General features: G+C 36.3%; 1 protein-coding gene across 3 annotated transcripts in view; it reads right to left on the bottom strand.

The window, feature by feature from the left end:
- Positions 1-25,398, bottom strand: part of CCDC102B (coiled-coil domain containing 102B) — a 271,385-nt gene that overhangs the window by 31,635 nt on the left and 214,352 nt on the right. For 2 of the 3 annotated variants that reach the window (XM_044934449.2, XM_006074220.4), the window contains one exon: positions 6,006-6,109. The exons of the other annotated variant lie outside the window; for it this stretch is intronic. In XM_044934449.2, the coding sequence (XP_044790384.2) occupies positions 6,006-6,109 (104 nt within the window). The remainder of the gene's footprint in view (positions 1-6,005; positions 6,110-25,398) is intronic. 3 annotated transcript variants of the gene reach the window in all.

The raw sequence follows: 25,398 nt of genomic DNA, 5'->3' as shown, positions 1-25,398 counted from the left end.
TCATGGTGGTTTCATAGAATGTCTTTGGAAGTGTTCCCTCCTCTTCAGTTTTTTGGATGAGTTTGGGAAGGATAAGTTCTTTGCATGTTTGGTAGAGTTCACCTATGAAGCCATCTGGTCCTGGACTTTTGTTTGTAGGGAGTTTTTAGATTACAGGTTCTATTTTATTTTTAGTGAGTGGTCTATTCAAATTACCTATTAGTGATTCATTTTGGTGGACTGTATGTTTCTAGATACTTGTCCATTTCTTCTAGGTCACTGAACTTTTTGACATATAATTGTTCATAGTATTCCCTTGTAGTTTTTTCTATTTCTGCAGTATCATTGCTGTGTCTCCTTTTTCATTTCTTATTTTATTTGGGTTATCTCTTTCCTTCTTGGTTAGTCTGGTGAGAGGTTTGTACATCTTGTTTATCATTTAAAAGAACCAGCTCTTTGTTTTATTGATTTTCTCTTGTTCTTTTAATATATATTTTATTCCCTCTCTGATCTTGATTATTTCTTCCTTTTTCTGACTTTAGGTTTTGTTTGTCCTTTTTCTAATTCTTTTAAGTGGTAGGTTAGGTTTAACAGGCATTGTTAACTCCATTTTACAGGTGAGAAAACAGAAACTTTAAAGGATGAAATGAATTGTTTAAATGTCTTATGCACGTCTGACAGTTTCCAACCATCAGTTCTGTAATTCTGACAGGTCTAAAGTGAAAGGTCTTTTCCAATCCACAGACTTGCATATGACACTTAAGTTAATCATGTATTCATTAAAGCCACTGTTTCTCACCTATAAAGTAGGGATTCTAATTTCTATCTCATAAAGCAGGTAAGATAGTGCCTATAGGGTGAAAAATGAAATCCAATGTTAATATTTGTGTTTCAGCAGCCCTTTCTTATATCAGTATATTTTACTATGTGATTTATGCTTTAAATTTTGCCTGATTACATTCTCTTTAGAACCATTTTTATTTCTAACACAATAATGTAGAATTATATATTTGTTACTTTTGTTTATCTGAGGCATTGATGTAGCTGTTGAATAGGACAATCTCTTTCACATTATATTTGCCAAAGATTGATACCTCACTCTATGGTTCAAGCTGGACTGAGGAGTTATTTTCCCCCAACAGAATACATTCAAAGGTGAGATATGTTCAAATAAGAACAATATTACTTTCAGTATAGAAATTGTTTTCCTAGTTAAACTTACCAAGCTGCTTGTAGAAAAAATTATATTGGTCTGTTAGTTTGCTCTGAATAAATCTTTGTGGTGTTTTTGTTTCTTTGGTGGATATATTGCATATAATAGATGTATGAACATATCTCTAAAAATTATTCTTTTCTAACCAGTAGAATCTTCCTCCATGAGAGTAGAAATTTTCAATGTTCCTTCACTAGTTATGTTTCAAAATGAATATAAAATTTAGCCTTTATTTGAAGGTATAGAAACTAGATATTTGCAGGTAACATTAGAAAATATTACTATCTTCACAACAATTTATAAGGCAGAGAAAAATAGCCTGTGTACGTCTTTAGAAATGGGTCATGCCAACAAGATGAATATGTATTCAGATTAGAAACAGTATCATTCTCACGCTTTTCACTGTGTCTTACCTGAAGTTCAGCCACAGTGAAGAGAGTGGTACCAAGGTACCAAGTATTCTGGCCCGGAGAAGTCCATGGACTATAGTCCATGGGGTCACAAAGAGTTGGACACGACTGAATGACTTACATTTCACTTCACTTCCCAAGGTGAGAAGGTTTAGAGATCATTTCCTTCCCACACCAGCCACAGTTCTCAGTCTTAGAAGTAACCAGGGGCCAGGCCAGGGGGCACACAGAAGTTCTTTGCATTTTAGACAGAAATGTGTACAATGTGTATGTTCAGATCAGATCAGATCAGTCACTCAGTTGTGTCTGACTCTTTGCGACCGTTGGACACTAATCTTTAAAGTCTAACCTCTAAAGCTCCTCTTGGGATCTGAAGACAATATCATATTTTCAAGTTTGATTTAAAGTAAGCTAACAACCCATTTCCTATGTTTCTATAAACCTCTCCAAGAGCACTGTCATAAGATAGAAATCACATATTCTGTATATATCATTTCATATTTGACATAAATCAGTGGTAATATGGAGAAGGCAATGACACCCCACTCCAGTACTCTTGCCTGGAAAATCCCATGGATGGAGGAGCCTGGTAGGCTGCAGTCCATGGGGTCACTAAGAGTTATACATGACTGAGCGACTTCACTTTCACTTTTTACTTTCATGCATGGGAGGAGGAAATGGCAACCCACTCCAGTGTTCTTGCCTGGAGAATCCCAGGGACGGGGGAGCCTGGTGGGCTGCTCTCTATGGGGTTGCACAGAGTCGGACATGACTGAAGTGACTTAGCAGCAGCAGCAATATAATAATAAACATTCCCCATTGTGATATCATTTTTTTTAGGTTGCTCAATATAAACTATGCTTCTGTTACTGTAGTTCTGTTTTTAAATGTTTATATTTAAAACTGGTTGATATTACAATTAATGCAAAGGGGTATTCTTTAAAATAGTACTGAGGTTTCTTCATTAATGTGATTATGAGTGTTCTAATTAAAATATTTAGGTTTCAACTTTCTTTTATTCTGAGAGTTTTCTGATACGTACAATTCTAAGCATTTCCCTACAATGAGAGTTAATAATATTTAAACAGAAAATTTGACATTTATTTTACTGGTTAATGCCTATCTTTTTATATCATAATATTGTTCCTGACATTTTTCTAGTCTAATATATGGAGTTTCAGGTATATAATGTCAAGATCATTATTACTATAAATGCTGTCTAGTGAAAATGTGAATAATCATACAAAGACATTTCAAAATCAGTAAGAAAACATACCTAATAGGAAGCTAAGATTTATGTAGTTGAAGTCAAGGGCAAGTAGCATTAGTATTTAACATTTTTCTGGGAGGCATTTCCAAGATTTCTTTCCAGTATATTTTCTTTCCATAAAAATTTGCTTTCTAAATGTATTTTCTCTGGAGGAAATTGCCTCTTAAAAAGTAGAGTGAGATGAATAAACTAATATTTTTTGCATATTTATTAATGTCATGTGCTCTGTCAGATGTTTCTTAAACATTATTTTATTCAGTCCTTAAGGGGGTGTTCTCGAGTTCTACAATAAGTAACATGCTCAAGGTCACAGAAATAATAATATAGCAAAGTGTATCTGATTTAGCTGGAGGAATGTGGGCAGGGGCAAAGTCTAATCAGCTGGGGGCTAGAACTGTGAATTTTTGTAGATCTGATAATGCATATAGTGATTTTGCAGGAAGATGTTTTTTAAAGACATTTAATGGCACCCACTCCAGTACTCTTGCCTGGACACTCCCATGGATGGAGGAGCCTTATGGGCTGCAGTCCATGGAGTCACTAAGAGTCGGACATGACTGAGCGACTTCACTTTCACTTTTCCCTTTCATGCACTGGAGAAGGAAATGGCAACCCACTCCAGTGTTCTTGCCTGGAGAATCCCAGGGACAGGCGAGCCTGGTGGGCTGCCATCTATGGGGTCGCACAGAGTTGGACACGACTGACGACTGACATGACGTGATAAAAGTATTTGGGGATAAAATGTCATGATACCTATGCCAGTAGAATCTGGAGGAAGGGGCACTGTGAAACTCCCCAGGACAATTCCTCAGGACAAGAGAGAGACCCAACAAACAATGGCCATTTCTCACCCCTGCTGAAGTATCAGGTATAGGAGTGAGGTTATTTTGGACATTCTAACCCCAGAGAGCTCTGTGGAATGCAGCTGCCAGAGTAAACCGCACCTCATCTACATGGAGGAGCAAACCCAAAGAACTGTGGTAAATGTATTAGGCAGTTAAATATTGGGGTTAATTCATGTTGCAGCACTAGAGATCTCAAACAGACATTGGTATCTGGACGTGAGATGCTGCCACAACAAAATAGGTGGCACTGGTTTAGGGACATTGACAAGTAGACACTGGAAAGATGGTAAAGAGGCTATTAGCGCTGGTGTAAAAGCAGTGAAGCCATTGCCACTGGAGACAGGGAGACATTTGTGCATTGTTGCAATGATGAGGAACAGTGTCATCTGTGAGCACATGGAAACTAAAACATGTGGTCAACCTGTGGGTCTAATCAGCAAGATTCCCAGGCAGAATGTCCAAGCCTGTGGGATGAGTGTTTGTAAGAGAAAAATAAGTGAAAAAAATAAAATTTTAAAGCAGATTTCAGAGGACATAGAGAAGGCAGTCTCAAAGTAGGAAATTGTCTCCAGGTAAAAATGAAATCAAATTGGCCAAACAATTTTTGTTAAGAACTAAGTGAGACTTAAGACAAGGCTTAATAGAACTTTACGGGTCGTGGGGCCCATCCTGGGACCCCACCCCTGGCAAGGGCACATGCAGTGGTCAGTGGAAGGCCACTGACTGGCCTCTTTGTCCCTGGGCCTAGAGGTAATGATACAGTCTTTTACAAAGAGACAAACTAGATGATCAGACAAGAGAAAGCTTTATTTACAAATCGATTAATAAATATTCATCCCCACTAATGGGAAAAGAGGAAGACCAGGTCCGCTACTTTGGAAATAGCGAGGTAGGATTACATAATGTTGTTTAAATAAATTTCTTTATCTAAAAACTAAACATAAATATGAATAAAGCAGTAAACTATACTTTATAAAAGTCTCAAATACTCCTCTATGTGCAATTTTGCGCTTTGCTTTTGTTCATGCAACTGAAAGGAAATCACAGCTTTATTTCCACCTGATTTATACCTTGATACTACTTTCCAATACTGGAGGACTTTTCCAAGACGTTACTGCAAACTATTTATCCAGATGAAAGTCAAAAGCCCTCTCAGTTTGAGCAACTTTGCTTTTCCTTAACGTCAGTCCCAGGTGATTCATTACTTTTCTGAGATTATTTGTATCAGTTGGAGTGTAAATCCATAGTATTTGACACCTCTGTCCACTTTTACCTTTTATGAAGAACTATCCCAAATTGATTGATATCTCTCTGGGCTGAAAACATTTTTCACAGAACATACCACTCCTACCATATAGATTATGCATATGTGTTTTTGTCTATCAATTACTTAAACCACTGCTTTACTTAAGTACAGTGATTCTCTTATCCACTGTCCAGCGAACTGAATGGCTTACAACTTATATTTTCTTACAAGTATTATAACTCCTTCTATTTATGTAAAATGTATTCTGAAAGCTCCTTTTGTCTTTCAGAAATTTTATTCCTTTAGAACTAAAGTTGATTTTGTGTGATATTTAAACTATCTTTATTATAATGTAACATTTATTAGGACAAATATTAATAAGAGTTAAGCAGCCTATATATTTAAGTTTATTTTAATGTTTCTAATATCTACATTACTTTTTTTTTTTACTGGAATATAATTGCTTTACAATGTTGTGCCTGCTCTATAATGAAGTATACATATGTCCCCTCCCTCCTGGGTCTCCTTCCCTCCCCACCCCATCCCACCCCTCTAGGTCATCACAGAGCACCAAGCGAGCTCCCTGTGTTTATAGCAGGTTCCCACTAGCTATCTATTTCACACAGGGTAGTGTGTATATGTCAATCCCCGTCTCCCAGCTTGTCCCAACCTGCCTCACATCCACATGTCCATTCGCTATGCCTGTGTCTCCATTTCTGCCTTGGAAATAGGTTCATCTGCACCATTTCTCTAGATTCCACATACATGCATTTATGTATGACATTTGTTTTTCTCTTTCTGACTTAACTTCATTCTATATGGATGGGCAGACTCTGGGCCATCCACATCTCTACTAATGAACCCGTTTCATTCCTTTTAGTGGCTGAGTAATAGTCCATTGTATATATGCACCAAATCTTCTTTATCCATTCATCTGTCATTGGATATTCAGGTTGTTAAGGAAATTACGAGGGATAAAACATCAAGATTTCCTTATCTAAGGTCCCAATCTTGAATTCAACATGTTTTATGAAATAATTACCGATTTTGTAAGTGCCTGAGTTTAATTTCCAAGTTTTCATTTGTTTCTTTCTGTTCATTCAAAGATCTCTGGAGCTTATGGATCTGATTCAGGAAATCATCAAGCTGAAAGCAAAATAGAAAAATGCTTCAGGTATGATGACTGAAATAAGAAAATCTCTAAAAACAAGCCTGTTTGTTGTGTAACACATTCTTAGGCATGAAATTATTTTGTATATATGCATGAATACATAGTAATATTATTTTTAATTATAAAATTAGTTCACATATTTAATAATAAACATCCACATGGACTCTAGAATATTTGACAGAATCTTTTCTATCTTGGCACTCTTGCCTTGTTTCTAACATGGGCTCCCCTACCTTATTATTACCATGACTTTGCAAATGGTTCTGTTTTCATGTGTGTATTTATACATATACTTAAGTATAGTATATACGTGTGTGTGTGTGTGGTAAGTTGTGTCTGATTCTTCATGACCTCATGGACTGCAGACCGCCAGACTCCTCTGTCCGTGGGATTTCCCAGGCAAGAATACTAGAGTGGGTAGTCATTTCCTTCTCCAGGGGATCTTTCTGACCCATGGATTGAATTCGTGTCTCTTGCATCTCCTGCACTGGCAGGTGGATTCTTTACCACCGCACCACCTGGTAAGTTCATAGGTACAAACAGAAATATCCTTTAAAATGTATTCTTTTAGTTGTTTTTAACTTACACATAAAAAAATGGGTATTATGCTGTTTATAATTATCTGATACTTCAATTGCTAAGACTCATCTACATGAGTGTCTCTCTGTAGCCCTGTTCTGTTTTACACGATTATACTGCACAATAATGCTAAGTCAGTAACCACCCTCTTGTTCACGAGTAGTAGACTGTCTGCAGCCTTGAGCTGCTGTGGACTTTTGTGTGCGTAACTCCTGATGTATATGTGCAATGTAGTCTCTGAAGACATATGTAGGAGAATTGTCAGGTTATATTTTTTAATGTTGAATTTTATAAAAGATAAAGCTAAAATGTCTCCCAAAACAGTTTACTAACTTACCTCTCAAAGGCAATTAGATGGTCTCCTGATTGTCAAGTACTGGGAAAGATGTGCTCAATGTGAGATGTTAAAACTTTTGCCAATCCTTGCTAAATAAATTATGGTCAATACCTCTTTATATTTTTATTGGTTCAGTGTCTTTCTTATTCCTATTCAGGTCTTCTGCTCATGACTCTGTTTGGAGCTCTTTTCTTTTTTCAACCTGTACCTGTTTGTGCTGTAATCTTGACACTAACCCTTTGTCAGTTGTAAGTGTTCCGAGTATCTTCACCAAGTATTATCAAGTTTACACCTTATTTTTTTCCATTTTATTTAAGAGAGCTTTGGATAAATAAATGTTATTTTACTAAACATTTATCTATTTTCTTTTACAGTTGGGATGTATTTAATGATGCTAAAAATACTTCCCTATTCAAAGCTTAGAAAAATATTAATCTATATTGTCAACTAAAATTTGTTAAGGCTTTGTATTTGTCATTTAAGTCCTAGATCAAGATGGGATTAACTTTTCTATATGGTATGAGGTATTGTATTATTGATACAATTTTATTTTTTATCTAAATAAGCACATTGTAATAGTCAGTTAGTTGTTAGCCTGAGTGGAGTTTCCATGGGGTAGGTTTTGGATACTTTTACTGTTGTCTTTTCTTCACAAGATCTAGCAACCATATTCATCCAGTTGAATATTTCAAAATCATCTGGACATTTTCATGGATATAGAAACAACTTTAAGACAAAAATCTTACCTCTCCAAAGACTGCTGAGCTGTGGCACTAGAGTAAAATAAGGTCAGTGTGATAATTTTGATTATTCTTACAATTTTATTAAATATGAAATCTTTCTTAGTATGTATTAAAGAGTCAAAATATTGCTAAATATGAAAACTGATACCAATTCTCCGATTCCTTGGCCAGTGTTATTCAAGTTAAAACATTTTAAACAGTAGAATTCTATAGAGTTGAGTTGGTGGTATTATCTTCCAGGAATAAAAAGCTATTTCTTTTCATAACTTCATGGAGTAATACCATTCTATAAAACTTTTCCTATCAATTATTTGTGCCCATGAAGTAAACATTGTTAAAGTATATCAAAATTAACTCTGAAATAATTTTTTTATTTCTGAATGTCAATCATTGACACAATTTTAGTAATACCCATACTCTTCTGACATCCACAATTTTAAAGTTTATTTTCTTACCATAAAAGTTCTCTCTTATCTAACCTGTGCAGGTTTTTGTGGACTTCGCTTTTTCTTGTTTCTACTTTATATAAATGTTGAACCAGAAAATTTTTTTTTACAGATCTTCTACATTTCTCTAATTCTCATTTTTCTGCAGTTAATGTAACATGTATTTAATATATTATGCTTATGTTGGATTTAATCACTGTATTTTACTTGAAGTTATTCAAATCAATAGTGTTATCTATTTTGTTAGAGAAATGTTACAGAAGTATTTATTAGAGTACAAATATCTATGTATTACTTAAAAGTTCTTACAAACTTTAGTTCAGTTCAATTGTTCAGTCATGTCCGACTCTTTGTGACCCCATGGACTGCAGCATGCCAGGCCTCCCTGTCCATCACCAACTCCTGGCACTTGCTCAAACTTATGTCCATTGAGTCGGTGATGCCATCCAACCATCTCATCCTCTGTTGTCCCCTTTTCCTGCCCTTAATCTTTCCCAGCATCAGGGTCTTTTCCAGTGAGTCAGTTCTTAGCATCAGGTGGCCAAAGGATTGGGAGTTCCAGCTTCAGCATCAGTCCTTCCAATGAAAATTCTAGTAGGCCCAGACTATTTAGCATATAGACTAATTTTGCCTCTTCAGTCTTACAACCAATTTCATTATTTAGGGAGGAATCAATGCTCAACATTCATGATTCATTAAATATTTTCTATCAGGATAAAAATGATAAGAATAAAATAATAGGCTAATAATGATTGACAATTATTATTCTGGACTATTAGATTATTTCATATTTTCATACCCTTCCAAATATCTACTTGGAAAAAAACCCATCTATTTGGCATTACCTGGGACAATTCCCAGATGACTTAATGAATCAATGAGAAATATTAGCTTCTTGTATTTTTTTCAGTTTATAAATTTTCATCTTTTATTCTACCCTTTTGGACTTTAGGAATGCCAATGTGGGAAAATATGGGAACTAACTGGACAACTTAATTACAGATAGCTATTATTAGATATTTAAGGAATATTTTGGTACAACAAAGAATAAAGTGTTGAAGCTGAAACTTCAATACTTTGGCCACCTGATGCGAAGAGCTGACTCATTTGAAAAGACCCTGATGCTGGGAAAGATTGAGGGCAGGAGGAGAAGGGGGTAGCAGAGGATGAGATGGTTGGATGGCATCACCGACTCAATGGACATGAGTTTGGGTCAACTCCTGAACTTGGTGATGGACAGGGAGGCCTGCTGTGCTGCGATTCATGGGATCACAAAGAGTCAGAAACAACTGAGTAACTGAGCTGAAGAATAAAGAGCTTAAGTTATTTATTATATTTGAAACTGGGATAATCGGAATAAATTTGTAATGCATTTTGGAAATGTATGCCAGAAGTGTTGACATTCATGTTTTTAAGAAGTTATCATGTATTGAAATGTCTGAAAAATAATATGAGACACACAAAAGCTCTTTTTGCTCAAATATTTTTCATTATGTTCATGAAAAAGTCAAATTGACCTGAATGGTTACAGAAAGTTTCATGTTTAATTATAGTTCATCATTCTGATAGAACATTTTGCTGACATTAAAATGTTTAACTAGGCTTCATAATGCTATTTCATGATATTTAACTTTGGTTAAAAAAAGCTCACAATATTATGAGTAATGCATTACATTTCTTGTATGAAATAACATATAAAGAAAAAACAAAATGATACAAAATACTGGTGGAAATGTTCTTCGAAATCTGTTAAATGTTATTTTTTATTGTAAATTTTATAAAAATTTAACTTTAAGGATGTTGAAAATGCAATGGAAAATGCCCAATGTGGAATTCAGTCCTTATCTCAAAGACTTGGTTCGCATCTGATTCTAATCACATGTGCTATGCTGCTTCAGTCATGTCTGACTCTTTGCGACCCTATGGACTGTAACCCTTTGTCCATGGGGATATTCTGGGCAAGAATACTGGAATGGGTTGCCATTCCCTTCTCCAGGGGATCTTCCTGACCCCAGGGATCAAACCCACATCTCTTATGTCTAATCACACAAACTAATCTACAACAAAGGAGGTAAGAATATATGATGGAGAAAAGAATGTCTTCAATAAGTGTTTCTGGGAAAACTGGACAGCTGCATGTAAAAGAATGAAATTAGAACATTCTCTAACACTGTGAATGCATGGAAAGTTGCTTCAGTTGTGTCTGACTCTTTGCTCCCCTATGGACCATAGCCCACCAGGCTCCTCTGTCCATGGGATTTTCCCGGCAAGAACACTGGAGTGGGTTGCCACGCCCTCCTCCAGGGGATCTTCCTGACTCAGAGATTGAACCCAGGTTCTTCGTCTCCTGCATTGGCAGGTGGGTTCCTTACCACTAGTGTCACCTGGACTCAAAAGGGATTAAAGCCCTAAATGTAAGACCAGATACTGTAGAACCCTAAAAGAAAACACAGGCAGAACACTTTTTGAGATAAATCACAGCAAGATCTTTTTTGATCCACCATTGAAAATAATGAAAACAAAAGCAAAAACAAACAAATGGGATCTAGTTAAACTTACAAGTTTTTGCATAGCAAAGGAAAAAATAAGCAATGAAAACACAGCCCACAAACTGGGAGAAAATATTTGCAAATGATAGGATGGACAAGAGATTAATCTCCAAAATATACAAACAGCTTATGTACCTCCAGAGCAAAAAAATAAATTTAAAAAATGGACAGAAGATCTAAATAGACGTTCCTCTAAAGAAGACATACAGATGGCCAAAAGGTAAGTACATGAAAAGATACTCAACATCTCTATTAGAGAATGCAAATCAAAACTACAATGAGGCATCACCTCATACTATTCAAAATGGCCATCACCAAAAATTCTACCAACACTGAATGCTGGAGAGGGTGTACGGCACACTGCTGATGGAAATGTAGACTGGTGTAGCCACTGTGGCGATCAGAACGGAGGTTCCTTAAGGAACTAAAACTAGGGTACCATCTGATCCAACAATCCTACTCTCAGGCATATATCCAGAGAAACCACACTTTAAAAAGATACACGGACCCCAATGTTCACTGCAGAACTAATTACAATAATCAAGACATGGAAGTAACCTAAATGTCTGTAGATAGACGAATGGATAAAGAAGATGTGGTACATATATACAATGGAGTATTACTGAGGAATAAAAAGGAGTGAAATAATGGCATTTGCAGCAATATGGATAGATCTAGAGATGATCATATTAAGTGAAGTAAGAGAAAGACAACTATCCTATGATATCACTTGTATGTGGAATCTAAAAAATGATCCCACATACAAATGATTCCACTACAAATGAACTTATTTACAAAATAAAAAAGACAATCCTAGAAAACACACTTATGGTTACCAAAGGGATAAATTAAGTTGTAATTAATATATTTATACTATTATATATAAAATAGATAATCAACAAGGACCTACTGTATAGCACAGGGAACTCTACTCTGTAGAATCTATATGGGAAAAGAATCTGAAAAAGAACAGATTAGATATATGTACATGTGTAACTGAGTCACTTTGCAGTATACCAGAAACAGAACATTTAAGTCAAATATGCTCCAATACAAGATTTTTTAAAAGCAAAAACAATCTAATTAAAAACCAAAATCACTATCAAATAAAAGTGACAGAAGTTATTTTCCTCATTCACAGTTATAAATTCTGATATTAAGTAAGGAATGAACTGTTGGTGAAATCTCTCAGAGACTGTGAGCTTCTTGCAACTGATGCACATGCATACACACACTTTCCCTGTCCCCACTTGTGCACCAGATGCCATCCTCTTTCACCTACTCAAGGTCACACATACTTTCATCAATACAGGGTGCTCTCTCATATATTATCCTGTTTTTTCTCTATTTGATCATTCCATCAGGGACTTTGTACTCACTGTTCCTTCTTCCTGGAACCTCTGTTCAACAGTTATCTGGATGATTAACTTTCATTAACATCTTCCACGTATTTATTCAAATCTGAGGCCAGACATCATATTTAATATTGCAGCCTGCATTGAAAACAAGAACACTGCTTTTTTCCCCCAGGAGTCATATGATTTATATATGAATTGTCTTGGTCTCTGTCCACTGGAATGAAAATTCCTTGCAAAAGGGATATTCATTTTATTCATGTATAGATTTCAAGTGCTTAGAATAGTTTTGCATGTATAAAAAGAAGAATAAATGGATGCTGGGTAGGCTAAAGCAACAGATGCCCTTCTACTTTTGTTAAATGTCTTTGCCAAGAAAGACCATAATTTGCAAATTCTATAGCCTTGATGTCCTGAAACTTCCATATACCAGATAAATTCAGTTCAATATTTATTGTTGAGTACATAATAACTGCATTGTTCCAATTGCTTCTCTGGTAAGGCCCCAACCAGTGTGGCTGAAATCTGGGTAGATTCCCAAAAATTTGTGATTCAAGAAAAATATGCTTAAACCATGTATACAAGCTTGATCAAAATGGCAATATAACAAGGTTTGGCTATAGTCTAAGACTTAGTCATATGGAGACAGTGACTTCAACTAAAAAGGACTTGCAATTTATGTAAACTATTTATCTCTATCCTTGAAAAGAGAAAAATGAAATAAAAACTAGAAAAGGAAAGCCTGTTAGATGCTGCAGACAACAGCTCATAGACCCATTTTTATTTTTACTATAAATCCTTACCTAAATCTAACTGGAAAGGATTGATAATCAGTTTTGATTAATCTTTCCATTAGTAATGGAGCAGGACTCATTCCTGTCACTGAACTGACATGTTTAGTATTGGGTCTTCTGGCCAGTCTGCTCCAGGGCATCCATAGTGGGGTGTCTTCATAAGCTCTCCAGTTCAGGATTTGATTAAGGTAATGAAGGATCGCACAACTTCAGGTAAGTGTTGTTGCTGTTCAGTAGCTAAGTCGTGTCCGACTTTTTGTTGGTGGGACCATAGCTCACCAACCTCCTCTCTCCATGGAGTTCTCAAGGCAAGAACACTAGCGTGGGGTGCCCTTTCCTTCTCCAGGGGATCCTCCTGGATGAGGGACTGAACGTGTGTCTCCAGCAATGGCAAGCAGATTCTTCTACCACTGAACCACCAGGGAAGCCCTCGGGTAAGTGACCTGTTAACAAATTCCCTAAACTCAACTCATGTAATGAAGAGTCTTTGTAAGGAATAAGTGAGTATGACAACTTGTTGACTGTAAATGATTAGTACAGACTAATTTTCCAGATATTTTTAATTGGAACTGAAATATTCTGAACCACTTAAGGAATATACCACAATATACTGTTTACCTGGAAAAAAAAAAGATCAAAATCAATAGGAACATTTTACTGAAACTTCTTGGTGATCTCTGATGGAAAGTGGTTGTTGCCTTTCAAGAAGTTTGCTAAATATATAGCTTATGTTACATGATTCTACATATTTTTCAATGTCAGAATTAATTTCAAGTTATGAAATATTGCTATCTATATGAAAATGATGAAATGATTTATTGCCTACTAGGCAATTGTCATATGTTTTAAAAATGTGAAACAAGTAAGCTATGCATTAATGTAATCATTGAAATATTTGTTGAACTTTGAGGTCTGTAAACGATAAATTTGCTAATGGGGTAAGGTAACAGTACAGTTGCTATAGGGTTCACAAAACTAATATATCTCAACTGAATAATAATTAAAGTCTTTAGAGCAAAAGGAATGTTCACTTTTAAATGAACAGTTCAACTGAGTAACTTGATGAAGTGACACATGGTTCAGATTTGAGAGATTTCCATTTTAAGAAACTATATTTTGGGAAACCTAGAGATAGTTTCTCTAAGTGGACCTTACAGTGAATGAAAGACAAAAATTATATTCCCAGTAATTTAAATCAGTTACTTCCCCAAAGGCTTTATTGTTATCTTAGTAACAAAAACAAACAGGAAAAAAAAAATCCAAAAATACCTACCAAGCCAGAATAATTTTCCAAGTGACTATATTTCCTTCTTTTGGGGAACACATGTGGATATATCTGTGAAAAAACCTCTACATTCCTAGCAACAACAAAAGTATAAAAACAGTAATAGAATTAGAAAAGAATAAATTTGGAGAACTGACACTTTCTGAATTCAGTACTTACTAAAACTGTAGTAATCAAGGCAATACAGAAGGACAGACATTTAGGTCAGTGGAATAAAAGTATATCAAGAGTCCAGAAAAAAGGTACTACATTTAGGGTCACCTGGATTTTGACATGAGTGTTAAGATATTTCAATGGGATAAAGAATTATCTTTTCAACAAAGAGTTCCAGGAAAACTAATAGTCACAAGCATAATTTTGAAGTTGAACTCCTACCTCACCTCAGTTAAAAAAATTAACTCAAACAGGCTTCTCTAGTGACTCAGCAGTAAAAGAATCCACCTACGATTCAAGAGACAAGGGTTTGATCCCTGAGTCAGGAAGATTCCCCTGGAGAAGAAAATGGCAACCCACTCCACAAATCTTGCCTGGAAAATCCATGGACAGAGAAGCCTGGTGGGCTACAGTCCATGGGGTTGCAAAAGAGTTGGATATGACTTAATGACTATTAATAAACAACAAGAGCTCAAAATGAGTCATAGACCTAAATATAAGATCTAAAACTATAAAATGCTAGGAAAACAGGGTAGTAAATCTACAGGGCATTGAAATATTCAATCTTCTTTTACACAAAACACCATGAGCACAAGTAACAAAAGGAAAAAATAAACAGACTGGACTTGATTAAAATTATTTCTAAAAGTTTCAAATGAAACTATCAAGAAGTTGAAAAGTTAATATACATATCAGAAAGTATTTACAAATCATGTATCTGAGAAGGGGCTTACATTTAGAATATACAAACAGAACAAATCAATTTTTTAAAAATGGGCAAAGAACCTTAATATAAATTGTTCCCAAGAAAATCTACAAATAATCAAAAGTCATTAAGGAAATTCAAATCAAAACCACAATAAGACACCACTTTACTTCTATGAGTTGGTTTAATAAAATAAAAGATGAATTCTGATAAATGGTGGTGAGAATGTAGAAAAATTGGAACCCTCAAACATTGCTTGTGAGAATGTAAAATGGCACAGTCACTTTGGAAAAGAGTTTGGTGGGCCTTAAAAATGTAAACACAGTTACTATATGATACAGCAATTCCAAAGGAAATAAAAATGTACATTTACACCAAAGCTTGTAAATAAATGTTCATAGTAGCATTATTCATGGTAGCCAAGGAGTATAGCAACCTATATACTTATCATCTGAAAAAGGAAAAGCTGTAGTATAGCCATACAAAAATGAAGTATTGATCTATGCTACAGTATGGATGAACTTTGAAGACATTATGCAAATTGAAAGGAGTCGATTACAAAAGGCCATCTATTCTATGACTCTATGTGAATGTCTAAAATTGCACGGAGATAGAGAGTAGACTAGTGATTGCCAAGGGCTGGGGATAAAGTGAAGATGGAGAATGACTGATAACGGAAAGTTGGATTAAGTAATTGTTAGATAACGCTATGATTTACTAAAAGCCATGAACTGAACACTTCAAAGTGTAATTTTATGGTATATGAATTAGATCTCAGAAATGTTAACATAGACAATAAGAATAAATATGGCATATTCCCATTGCTGTAATATTTATATATTAGGCCAAACAAAAATTAATTCTAGGGTAGCTATAATAGAAGGAAGTCAATTGAATATATCCAGTAATTTCAGATCTCTTACGAATGTTATCTTAAATAACTGTTATCACTTGAATCTAGAATATTTCATTGCTTTACCTCTATATAATGAACTCTTGAATTGGATGGACTTGATGCCTTAAAAGTCTAATAGTTATTAGCACTGCTTTAAGATGTATTGACCTACATAATCTTATGTGACTATTTATATACAAAGCATTCTATTAAACAGTTCATTTTAGCTCAGTTATTTTTCTTTTCAATAAATTAAAGCTGTATGATGGTCAGTGAGAGCTAAATGTTTGGCATCCTACCATGCTGATGAGTCTTAATTTATGCCCTGAGGGACCAATACTGAGAATTTGTTCAGAGTACCATAGCAACTGTAGAATCAAAGCCATGATATTATGTGACAAATTTGTAGTTGAGAGAACACTACAGGATTCCATTGGATCACCTGGGGCAGCAATATTACAAGTGTTTACCATGTAGCATCTTGATAAGGGAGACTTAATTGGTGTTAATTTTATCCAAATTACAGACAACTACAGAGCATCTATTTCCATAGAGTGGAATAGTCTCATCAAAATGTGTGACAAAACACTAAGAGTATTTAATTTGTAAGCAGTATCTCACAAGGGTTTTGATATGGATCTTTATTAAAACTGACTTCAAGTTGCATTAAATGACCAATATCTAATGTGCACAGAGAATAATCATATCTTGTCTAACAGCAAAGGAAGACAAAACATTGTCAAATAATATTAATTTTCATGACAACAGTGTTTGTATTGGATCGGCATCTTGAGGTATATATTTCCCACTTTCCTCTTTGAGAATCTCAACAGTTGAAAACATTATTAAAGTACCCAGGGGGCCAACAATCCTTCCTTCCCTATTGTAAGTTACTTAATTAACACACAACAGATGTCTACTTTCAGAAAGAAGCTTTTCAAGAGCAGTGGACTATGTGCCTATTTGCCCTTGGGTATTGGAGTGAATTCCAGCATCATGAAACTTAATGAAGAAATGAAATTGCCATTTTCATCCAAAGTTTTAATCTCTTATCACAGGTATAGAATCAGCAGGTTTAAATCAAAACTAACGTTGAATATGGGTACAAAAATACAATTATTCTTCATTATTTTAACTAAAAGAAAAGGAAATTGCAGAAACATCAGTTATAGAAATGCAAATATGAAATGTGATTAGAACTGGAGAACTCTTAAAGTAATATAAGCATTAAGAACAAGAGAATTCAGTACAAAACCACTCAATTTTACCTAACATCATTTGAAAACTCTTCCTCACCTCTTTATACTCAAGCAATTTAGCCCACTTAAAACAGTGCCTGCCACCCTATCGGCCACATATACTGGTGACAATCTACTAGTAGTCAGAGAAATCTGTTTCTATTAATACAATAGAGTGTATTAGTGTGGTGCTGCTAAGTCATTTCAGTCGTGTCCGACTCTGTGCAACCCCATAGACGGCAGCCTACCAGGCTCCTCCATCCTTGGGATTCTCCAGGCAAGAACACTGGAGTGGGTTGCCATTTCCTTCTCCAATGCATGAAAGTGAAAAGTGAAAGTGAAGTTGCTCAGTAGTGTCAGACCCTCAGTGACCCCATGGACTGCAGCCTACCAGGCTCTTCCATCCATGGGATTTTCCAGGCAAGAGTACTAGAGTGGGGTGCCATTGCCTTCTCCTGAGTCTAATCCCTGCTAGGCTCCTCTCAATACAAAGTCATTTTACAATCCCTAAGATTCTTACATGTTAAAAATATACAAAGTAGGTAGTCAAATATTTCTAAGTCTTAGGTTAAGACACATGCAGAGCTGAAGACATGAAAACAAGATTGAGATCAAGAAGCACAGCAGAAGGTGAAACCCAAGAAACACTGATTTTTCTAGAAGCCTAGAGAGTAAGTTACTTTTAGAATGGGATTGATTGTGTCAAATTACTATGATATTTTGAGGAAGATGAAACCCAAGAATGGAGCTCTGGCTTTAAAAATGTGGAGCACATTTGTGACCTTGACAAGTTTGCATTGGTAAAGAGGCAGAGATCAAAAGTATCACTGTTATGATTAGAGACAGAATGAAGGCTATGAAGATAAGAAGTTAATATCATACATCTCTTTCAAGGATTTGCTGTAAAAGGAGGGAGTAAAATGTAATAGTGGCAGCAATGAGGTATGTAAAGGAAGTTGGTTTATTTTAAACATTATATATGTAAAATCTTTATACATGCATATGTATATACATGTGAATGTATACATATATATGTAACTTATTATATATGTATATATAAAATATTATATATACATATTATTTATATGTATATATAAAATATGTAAAATATTTACCACATATAGAAATTGAGAAATTTCATCCATAGTACCCTGGGATTTCTTTGGAAGGAATGATGCTAAAGCTGAAACTCCAGTACTTTGGCCACCCCATGCGAAGAGTTGACTCATTGGAAAAGACTCTGATGCTGGGAGGGATTGGGGGCAGGAGGAGAAGGGGACGACAGAGGATGACATGGCTGGATGGCATCACTGACTCGATGGACGTGAGTCTCAGTGAACTCCGGGAGTTGGTGATGGACAGGGAGGCCTGACGTGCTGCAATTCATGGGGTCGCAAAGAGTCAGACACGACTGAGCAACTGATCTGATCTGATCTGACCAGGTATATAGGCAGAATATAGGTGTTCCAGTTGATATAAATTAGTTGAGTAGATGTGATGGTGAGAGTGCATATTCTGTATTCCACATTCCTGTTTGTCTTTTTCCCTCAGTAAATTCAGCAGAAAGATTATCAGCTCAGAATGTGGAGGAGTGAGGAGGGAGTGTAAAAGAGAGAGGAAGTGAAATAGTCATTTAGAAAAGTTAATGCTAGAACACTATGATGCTACTTGAGATGAATTTAAACCAAGACCTGTTAGCATAGCACTTGGTTCTCTAGTGCCATATGCAGCTGCAGACAAAACAGAGGGTTGCATTCAACCAGAGCTTGAGTTTCACAAGTGAATGTGTGCAAAAGATATGCAGGCAAGGAGATGGAGGTATAATGCAGAGAAAGGATTATAATGTTGAGACATCACATTTACGAGTAAGGACTGAAATAAAAAATGGAGGTGGATAAATGACAATGTAAAGATAGTATCAATAGACTGTATACTCCAAAGGGTTGAAGTTTTGTGCTTGGTACTGAAAAAATTAAACTGGAAAGATAAGCTTATGTTTGGAGAGTCTGAGACCCTGAAAAGGGTGTAGTAATTGATGAAGGCAATATCAAGTGTGACCTCGGGAGTAGGCTGGTAATGTCGAGTGAAGGACAAGATAATCTGAAAGGAAGAATTTGAGGAACTGAGAGGGCACAGTGCTAAAAGCTGTTGTTTGGGATACTGTGCTCAGTGATAGAGTTAACAAGAATAGAGGGGTGACATCACCAAGATGGCGACAGAGGGTGTTTCTGATTTCACACTCCCTCACAGGATGAACCGTTGGCAACTATTCATGGACAAGGCACCACCAGAGAAAATCCCAGGACACAGGAATGAGGCTGAGGTGTCCCCTGCACCAGAGAGACCGAGACAGACAGTGTTGGAAGGTGAGAGTAACAGCCACACACTGACCACACTGCCGTGCCCCCAGGCTGGGGCAGTGCACGGTTCCTGTTACCTGAGGCCGTAATGGATCATGCCCTCTTCTCCTTTAGGAGATCTGCCCTAAAAACCCCACCCACATGACTGCAAGAGCATTTTCTGATGGGGATGACTGTGCACCAACTCCAAGGACTCCTGGATGCTTTAGACTCATGCTTAGAACACACATTTTGGATTTGTCTGGTGTAGACTGTACCAAAATGGTCTCAGTCTAGATCTGACATCATGGTTCTGACTTCCCTCCCTCCCCAACCTCCAGAGAAGCGTTCTGGATCTCAGCTCTGACTCTGCTCTACCTTCTACTTCTCATTAGAGTCCTGCCCCATTGTATTCGGAAATATGATCACCTCTGAAACATACAATTCAGTTATTTGATGCACCGATTTCACTCCCAAAAGTGATGGCTTTCAATCAAATATGCGATTCCCAAGAAGGAACAGAATTATACTTCTTCCTTTCCTAAGCTAATCAGGTACTTGAAGCAAACAAAAACACAGAACTCTAGTGTGCTTTTTTAAATTGATAACTTTAACCAAAAATAAAATATTTTCTGCTATTTAAAGCAATAAAATATGAAGATATAGTAAGAACATAGATATTATATCTTTAGGAGATGGCTGTATTTATTCATCTTGCATTAAAAAACACTCAGTTTTCCTCCAGGAAAGGAAAAAGAGACCTGTTTGTTGTGCCACTATAAATTTTAGTTCTGCATAATAGTCATCATTGAAATGCTTCAAATTACAAATTTAAATATGCCTAATTTTCTGTGGTTTGTAGTTTATCTGATTTCTGAACTACAGCAGAGCCACAGAAATGAATAGTTATACATCTGGTTTGTGTATCTTTTTAAACTTCCCAAGTTGTTAATTTATTATAGCATGATGGAAAAATGACTCATAAGAATTTCAGTCTTAGAGTTCTTAGTGTTTAAATACAAGTAGTCATTTCTTTTTTAATTATTCCAGTTTGAGCAACTCTAAAAAAATAATTTAACTTTTCACATGAAATAATCAAAATGTCATAATAAATGACTTACTAAACATCTTTTAAATGACAAAACTTCAAAATAAGACAAGTTCAAATATCATAATTTTTATTTTAGAAAGTTAAAAAAACAGGCGTATTTGAAAGTAATATAATTCCACTCTTGACATTTGTTTTTACAAACATAATGTTAATATCCTAAATATGTCATTTTTCTCATTATGTATTCCATATGAGAAAATTTTAAGGATTTTAATTCTTTTGACACAATAGAATGTCCCTTGTTTTATCTTACCAAAATATTTGTAATAGTTTACTATTAAGCTCAATTGTGGTTTTTGCAAGGCAAGAATATTCTGATTAGAGCAGGAAAAAAAAAAAAAATTGTTCCTGAATGTTCCCTTTGAAATGGCTCACCAGGGACTTGAAACACTAAGTTTTTATCAAAATGCCTGGTAATCCAATATAGAAACCAAGATCCTAAAGAAAACTCTCTCTTTAAATGTTCATTTACAGAGAATAATATTGAATGCAGTGTTGCAAAATTACTGTGCAAAAAATACGAAACTGTATAAAACCAGAGGATATATTTTTAACATGTATTTCAGCACCTGAATTGGTATCTTAACTCTTCTTCTCCACATCTGACTATGGTCTTGTCATTTACTCACTCAGATTTCTAAAATTACTGTAATTAAAGGTCTAATTTCAGGATTGTAGTAAGATTTATATGAGATAATAATTATATTAATATCTATATTAATGAATGAGTATAATTGATGTTTAGAAGTTTATAATTAGGATTAAATATTATAAGATATTATGTTAAATACTGGAACATTCAATTAAGCACTGTTATATACTGTAAGATTAAACACTGAATATTTGATCTGGGACAGATTAATTATGCACAATTTTTCACATTTTAGGAGATGGTGTTTTACTTTCCTCAAAGGTTTCATTAAATCAACTACCCCCATTTCAATGGTAGAATTTATGTAATTCCACAGATTCTTCTTCACAGACAAGGAAAGGGTATTCATCCCAGAGAGGCTAAGTGATTAGCTTGAGATCACACCACTTGTAATACACGTGTCTGTTTATTTCCACATCGGAATCCAATCCTTTATGTTGCCCACTCTACCATATGTGGTATCATATACTCAGAAACTAGATATGGTTAGTGTTAAGAAAGACAGGTGAAAGGATATACTCAGTCATGGATCAGAAAGCTACTACCTTTTATAAAATCATCTGCATCTCTTTTCACTTCACATGATTAAGATCCCTAGGCAGATGGGCTCGATAAAGGACAGAAATGGTATGGACCTAACAGAAGCAGAAGATATTAAGAAGAGAATGCAAGAATACACAGAAGAACTGTACAAAAAATATCTTCACGACGTGATTATCTTCAAGATAATCATGATGGTGTGATCACTCACCTAGAGCCAGATATCCTGGAATGTGAAGTCAAGTGGGCCTTAGAAAGCATCACTACGAACAAAGCTAGTGGAGGTGATGGAATTCCAGTTGAGCTCTTTGAAATCCTGAAAGATGATGCTGTGAAAGTGTTGCACTCAATATGCCAGCAAATTTGGAAAACTCAGCAGTGGCCACAGGACTGGAAAAGGTCAGTTTTCATTCCAATCCCAAAGAAAGGCAATGCCAAAGAATGCTCAAACTACTGCACAATTGCACTCATCTCACATGCTAGTAAAGTAATGCTCAAAATTCTACAAGCCAGGCTTCAGCAATACGTGAACTGTGAACTTCTAGATGTTCAAGCTGGTTTTAGAAAAGGCAGAGGAACCAGAGATCAAATTGCCAACATCCGCTGGATCATCGAAAAAGCAAGAGAGTTCCAGAAAAACATCTATTTCTGCTTTATTGATTATGCCAAAACCTTTGACTGTGTGGATCACAATAAACTGTGGAAAATTCTGAAAGAGATGGGAATACCAGACCACCTGACCTGCCTCTTGAGAAATTTGTATGCAGGCCAGGAAGCAACAGTTAGAACAGGACATGGAACAACAGACTGGTTCCAAATAGGAAAAGGAATATGTCAAGGCTGTATATTGTCACCCTGCTTATTTAACTTATATGCAGAGTACATCATGAGAAACGCTGGGCTGGAAGAAGCACAAGCTGGAATCAAGATTGCCGGGAGAAATATCAATAACCTCAGATATACAAATGACACCACCCTTATGGCAGAAAGTGAAGAGGAACTCAAAAGCCTCTTGATGAAGGTGAAAGTGGAGAGTGAAAACGTTGGCTTAAAGCTCAACATTCAGAAAACGAAGATCATGGCATATGGTCCCATCACTTCTTAGGAAATAGATGGGGAAACAGTGGAAACAGTGTCAGAATTTACTTTTTTGGGCTCCAAAATCACTGCAGATGGTGATTGCAGCCATGAAATTAAAAGACGCTTACTCCTTGGAAGAAAAGTTATGACCAACCTAGATAGCATATTCAAAAGCAGAGACATTACTTTGCCAACAAAGGTCCATTTAGTCAAGGCTATGGTTTTTCCAGTGGTCATGTATGGATGTGAGAGTTGGACTGTGAAGAAAGCTGAGCGCCGAAGAAATGATGCTTTTGAACTGTGGTGTTGGAGAAGACTCTTGAGAGTCCCTTGGACTGCAAGGAGATCCAACCAGTCCATTCTGAAGGAGATCAGCCCTGGGATTTCTTTGGAAGGAATGATGCTAAAGCTGAAACTCCAGTACTTTGGCCACCTCATGTGAAGAGTTGACTCATTGGAAAAGACTCTGATGCTGGGAAGGATTGGGGGCAGGAGGAGAAGGGGATGAAAGTGGATGACAGATGACAGAGGATGAGAGAGGATGAGATGGTGGGATGGCATCACTGACTCAATGGATGTGAGTCTGAGTGCACTCCAGGAGTTGGTGATGGACAGGGAGGCCTGGCATGCTTGGATTCATGGGGTCGCAAAGAATCGGACACGACTGAGTGACTGAACTGAACTGAGTCATCTGCTGTAGAGCAGAGTACCCCCTGGTGCCCATCCAGATGTGTCCACTCACCCTGTGACCTAAGGCCCAGATGCTCCTCTTCTCAGCCCCCAGGAACAACCTGCAACCAACACCTTGTACCAAAGCCCTCTTAGATCTGTGTGAGACTCTCCCTGGGGTATGGACTAGACACTGAGTTGACACAAGTTAAAACACATACACACGACACAAAGAACAAAATGTTAAAAAAAAAAAAACATTTAAAAGCAGTCACAAAATCTCATTAAGTGGCTGCACATGGAGAGAAGGGGATGGGAGTGGGATGTCAGTATAAAAGGATATGTAAATAGAGAAGATAGATTTGCATGAAGAATGAATGGTGCTGAGAAGTGAGACTAACTCAACCAAAGAGGAAGAAGAAAAGTGATTATTCTTTGCTGTGTTGTCTATTGTTGTCTTTTTTCCTAATGAGGTTTTTATACCACTTCCATTTTTCAGAGCATAAATGAGTGGAAACAATAGAACTGGATGAAAAATGCTAATAAAGTATCAGACATTGTTCAAAAGAAGAATAAAAATATGTTGTTGTTGTTCAGTCACTAAGTCGTGTCTGACTCACTGTGACCCCATGGACTGCAACACGCCAGGCTTCCCTGCACTTCACTATCTCCCTGAGTTTGCTTAAACTCATGTCCATTGAGCTGGTGGTCTAAAAGTGTTGCCTAGAGTTAAGAGGAGAGGGAAACACTAACAAATGATCATGCTCTAAAGTCTTCCATATAACCTGTCCTTAAAACATGCTGATTTTACTGGGTTCTTATCACACGCTATATTTTCTACACACAAATTGAAAGAGTTTCAGCTTAGAATATAGCACACATGATGCATTTGGTTTGTTATTAAGTTCTAAAGGGGATTTTACCTTTTTTTTCCCTCCTAGTTTTTTGATTGGCAAATAAAATAATAGAACATAGTTAACATGAGAAAATACAATTTATAATATGCAGAGCATGAATCAACATAAGTATAAAGAATTCCAAAGCAAGGCAAAGCGAAAGTCACTCAGTCATGTCTGACTCTTTGTGACTGTAGCCTGCCAGGCTCCTCTGTCCATGGGATTCTCCAGGCCAGAACACTGGAGTGGGTAGCCATACCCTTCTCCAGGGGATCTTCCTGACCAGGGACCTAAGCTGGGTCTTCTATATTGCAGGGAGATTCTTTACCACTAGTGCCACCTGGGAAGCCCCAAAGCAAAGCAAAGTGAGGTATATATTATTTTGACTAAGGAGATGGAGCATTACTAAAGTAATGCTCAAAACTCTCCCAGTTAGGCTTCAATGGTACATGAATCAAGAACTTCCAGATGTTCAAGCTGGATTTAGAAAAGGCAGAGGAACCAGAGATTAAATTGCCAACATCTGTTGCATCATCAAAAAAAGCAAGAGAGTTCCAGAAAAACATTTACCTCTGCTTTATTGTCTATGCCAAAGCCTTTGTGTGGATCAAAACAAATTCTTCAAAAGATGTGAATACCAGACCATCTGACCTGCCTCCTGAGGAAACTTTTTGCAGGTCAAGAAGCAACAGTTAGAACTGGACATGGAAAAATGGGCTGGTTCCAAATTGGGGAAGGAGTACATCAAGGCTATATATTGTCACTCTGCTTATTTAACTTATATGCAGAGTACATCATGCAAAATGCTGGGATGAAAAAAGCATAAGCTTGAATCAAGATTGCTTGGGGAAATATCAATAAGCTCAGATATGCAGATGATACCGCCCTTATGGCAGA

The sequence above is a fragment of the Bubalus bubalis genome, chromosome 22 (assembly GCF_019923935.1).
Source record: "Bubalus bubalis isolate 160015118507 breed Murrah chromosome 22, NDDB_SH_1, whole genome shotgun sequence".
Taxonomy (NCBI): domain Eukaryota; kingdom Metazoa; phylum Chordata; class Mammalia; order Artiodactyla; family Bovidae; genus Bubalus; species Bubalus bubalis.
The sequence above is the reverse complement of the archived record's forward strand: the minus strand, read 5'-3'. Positions and strand labels throughout refer to the sequence as shown.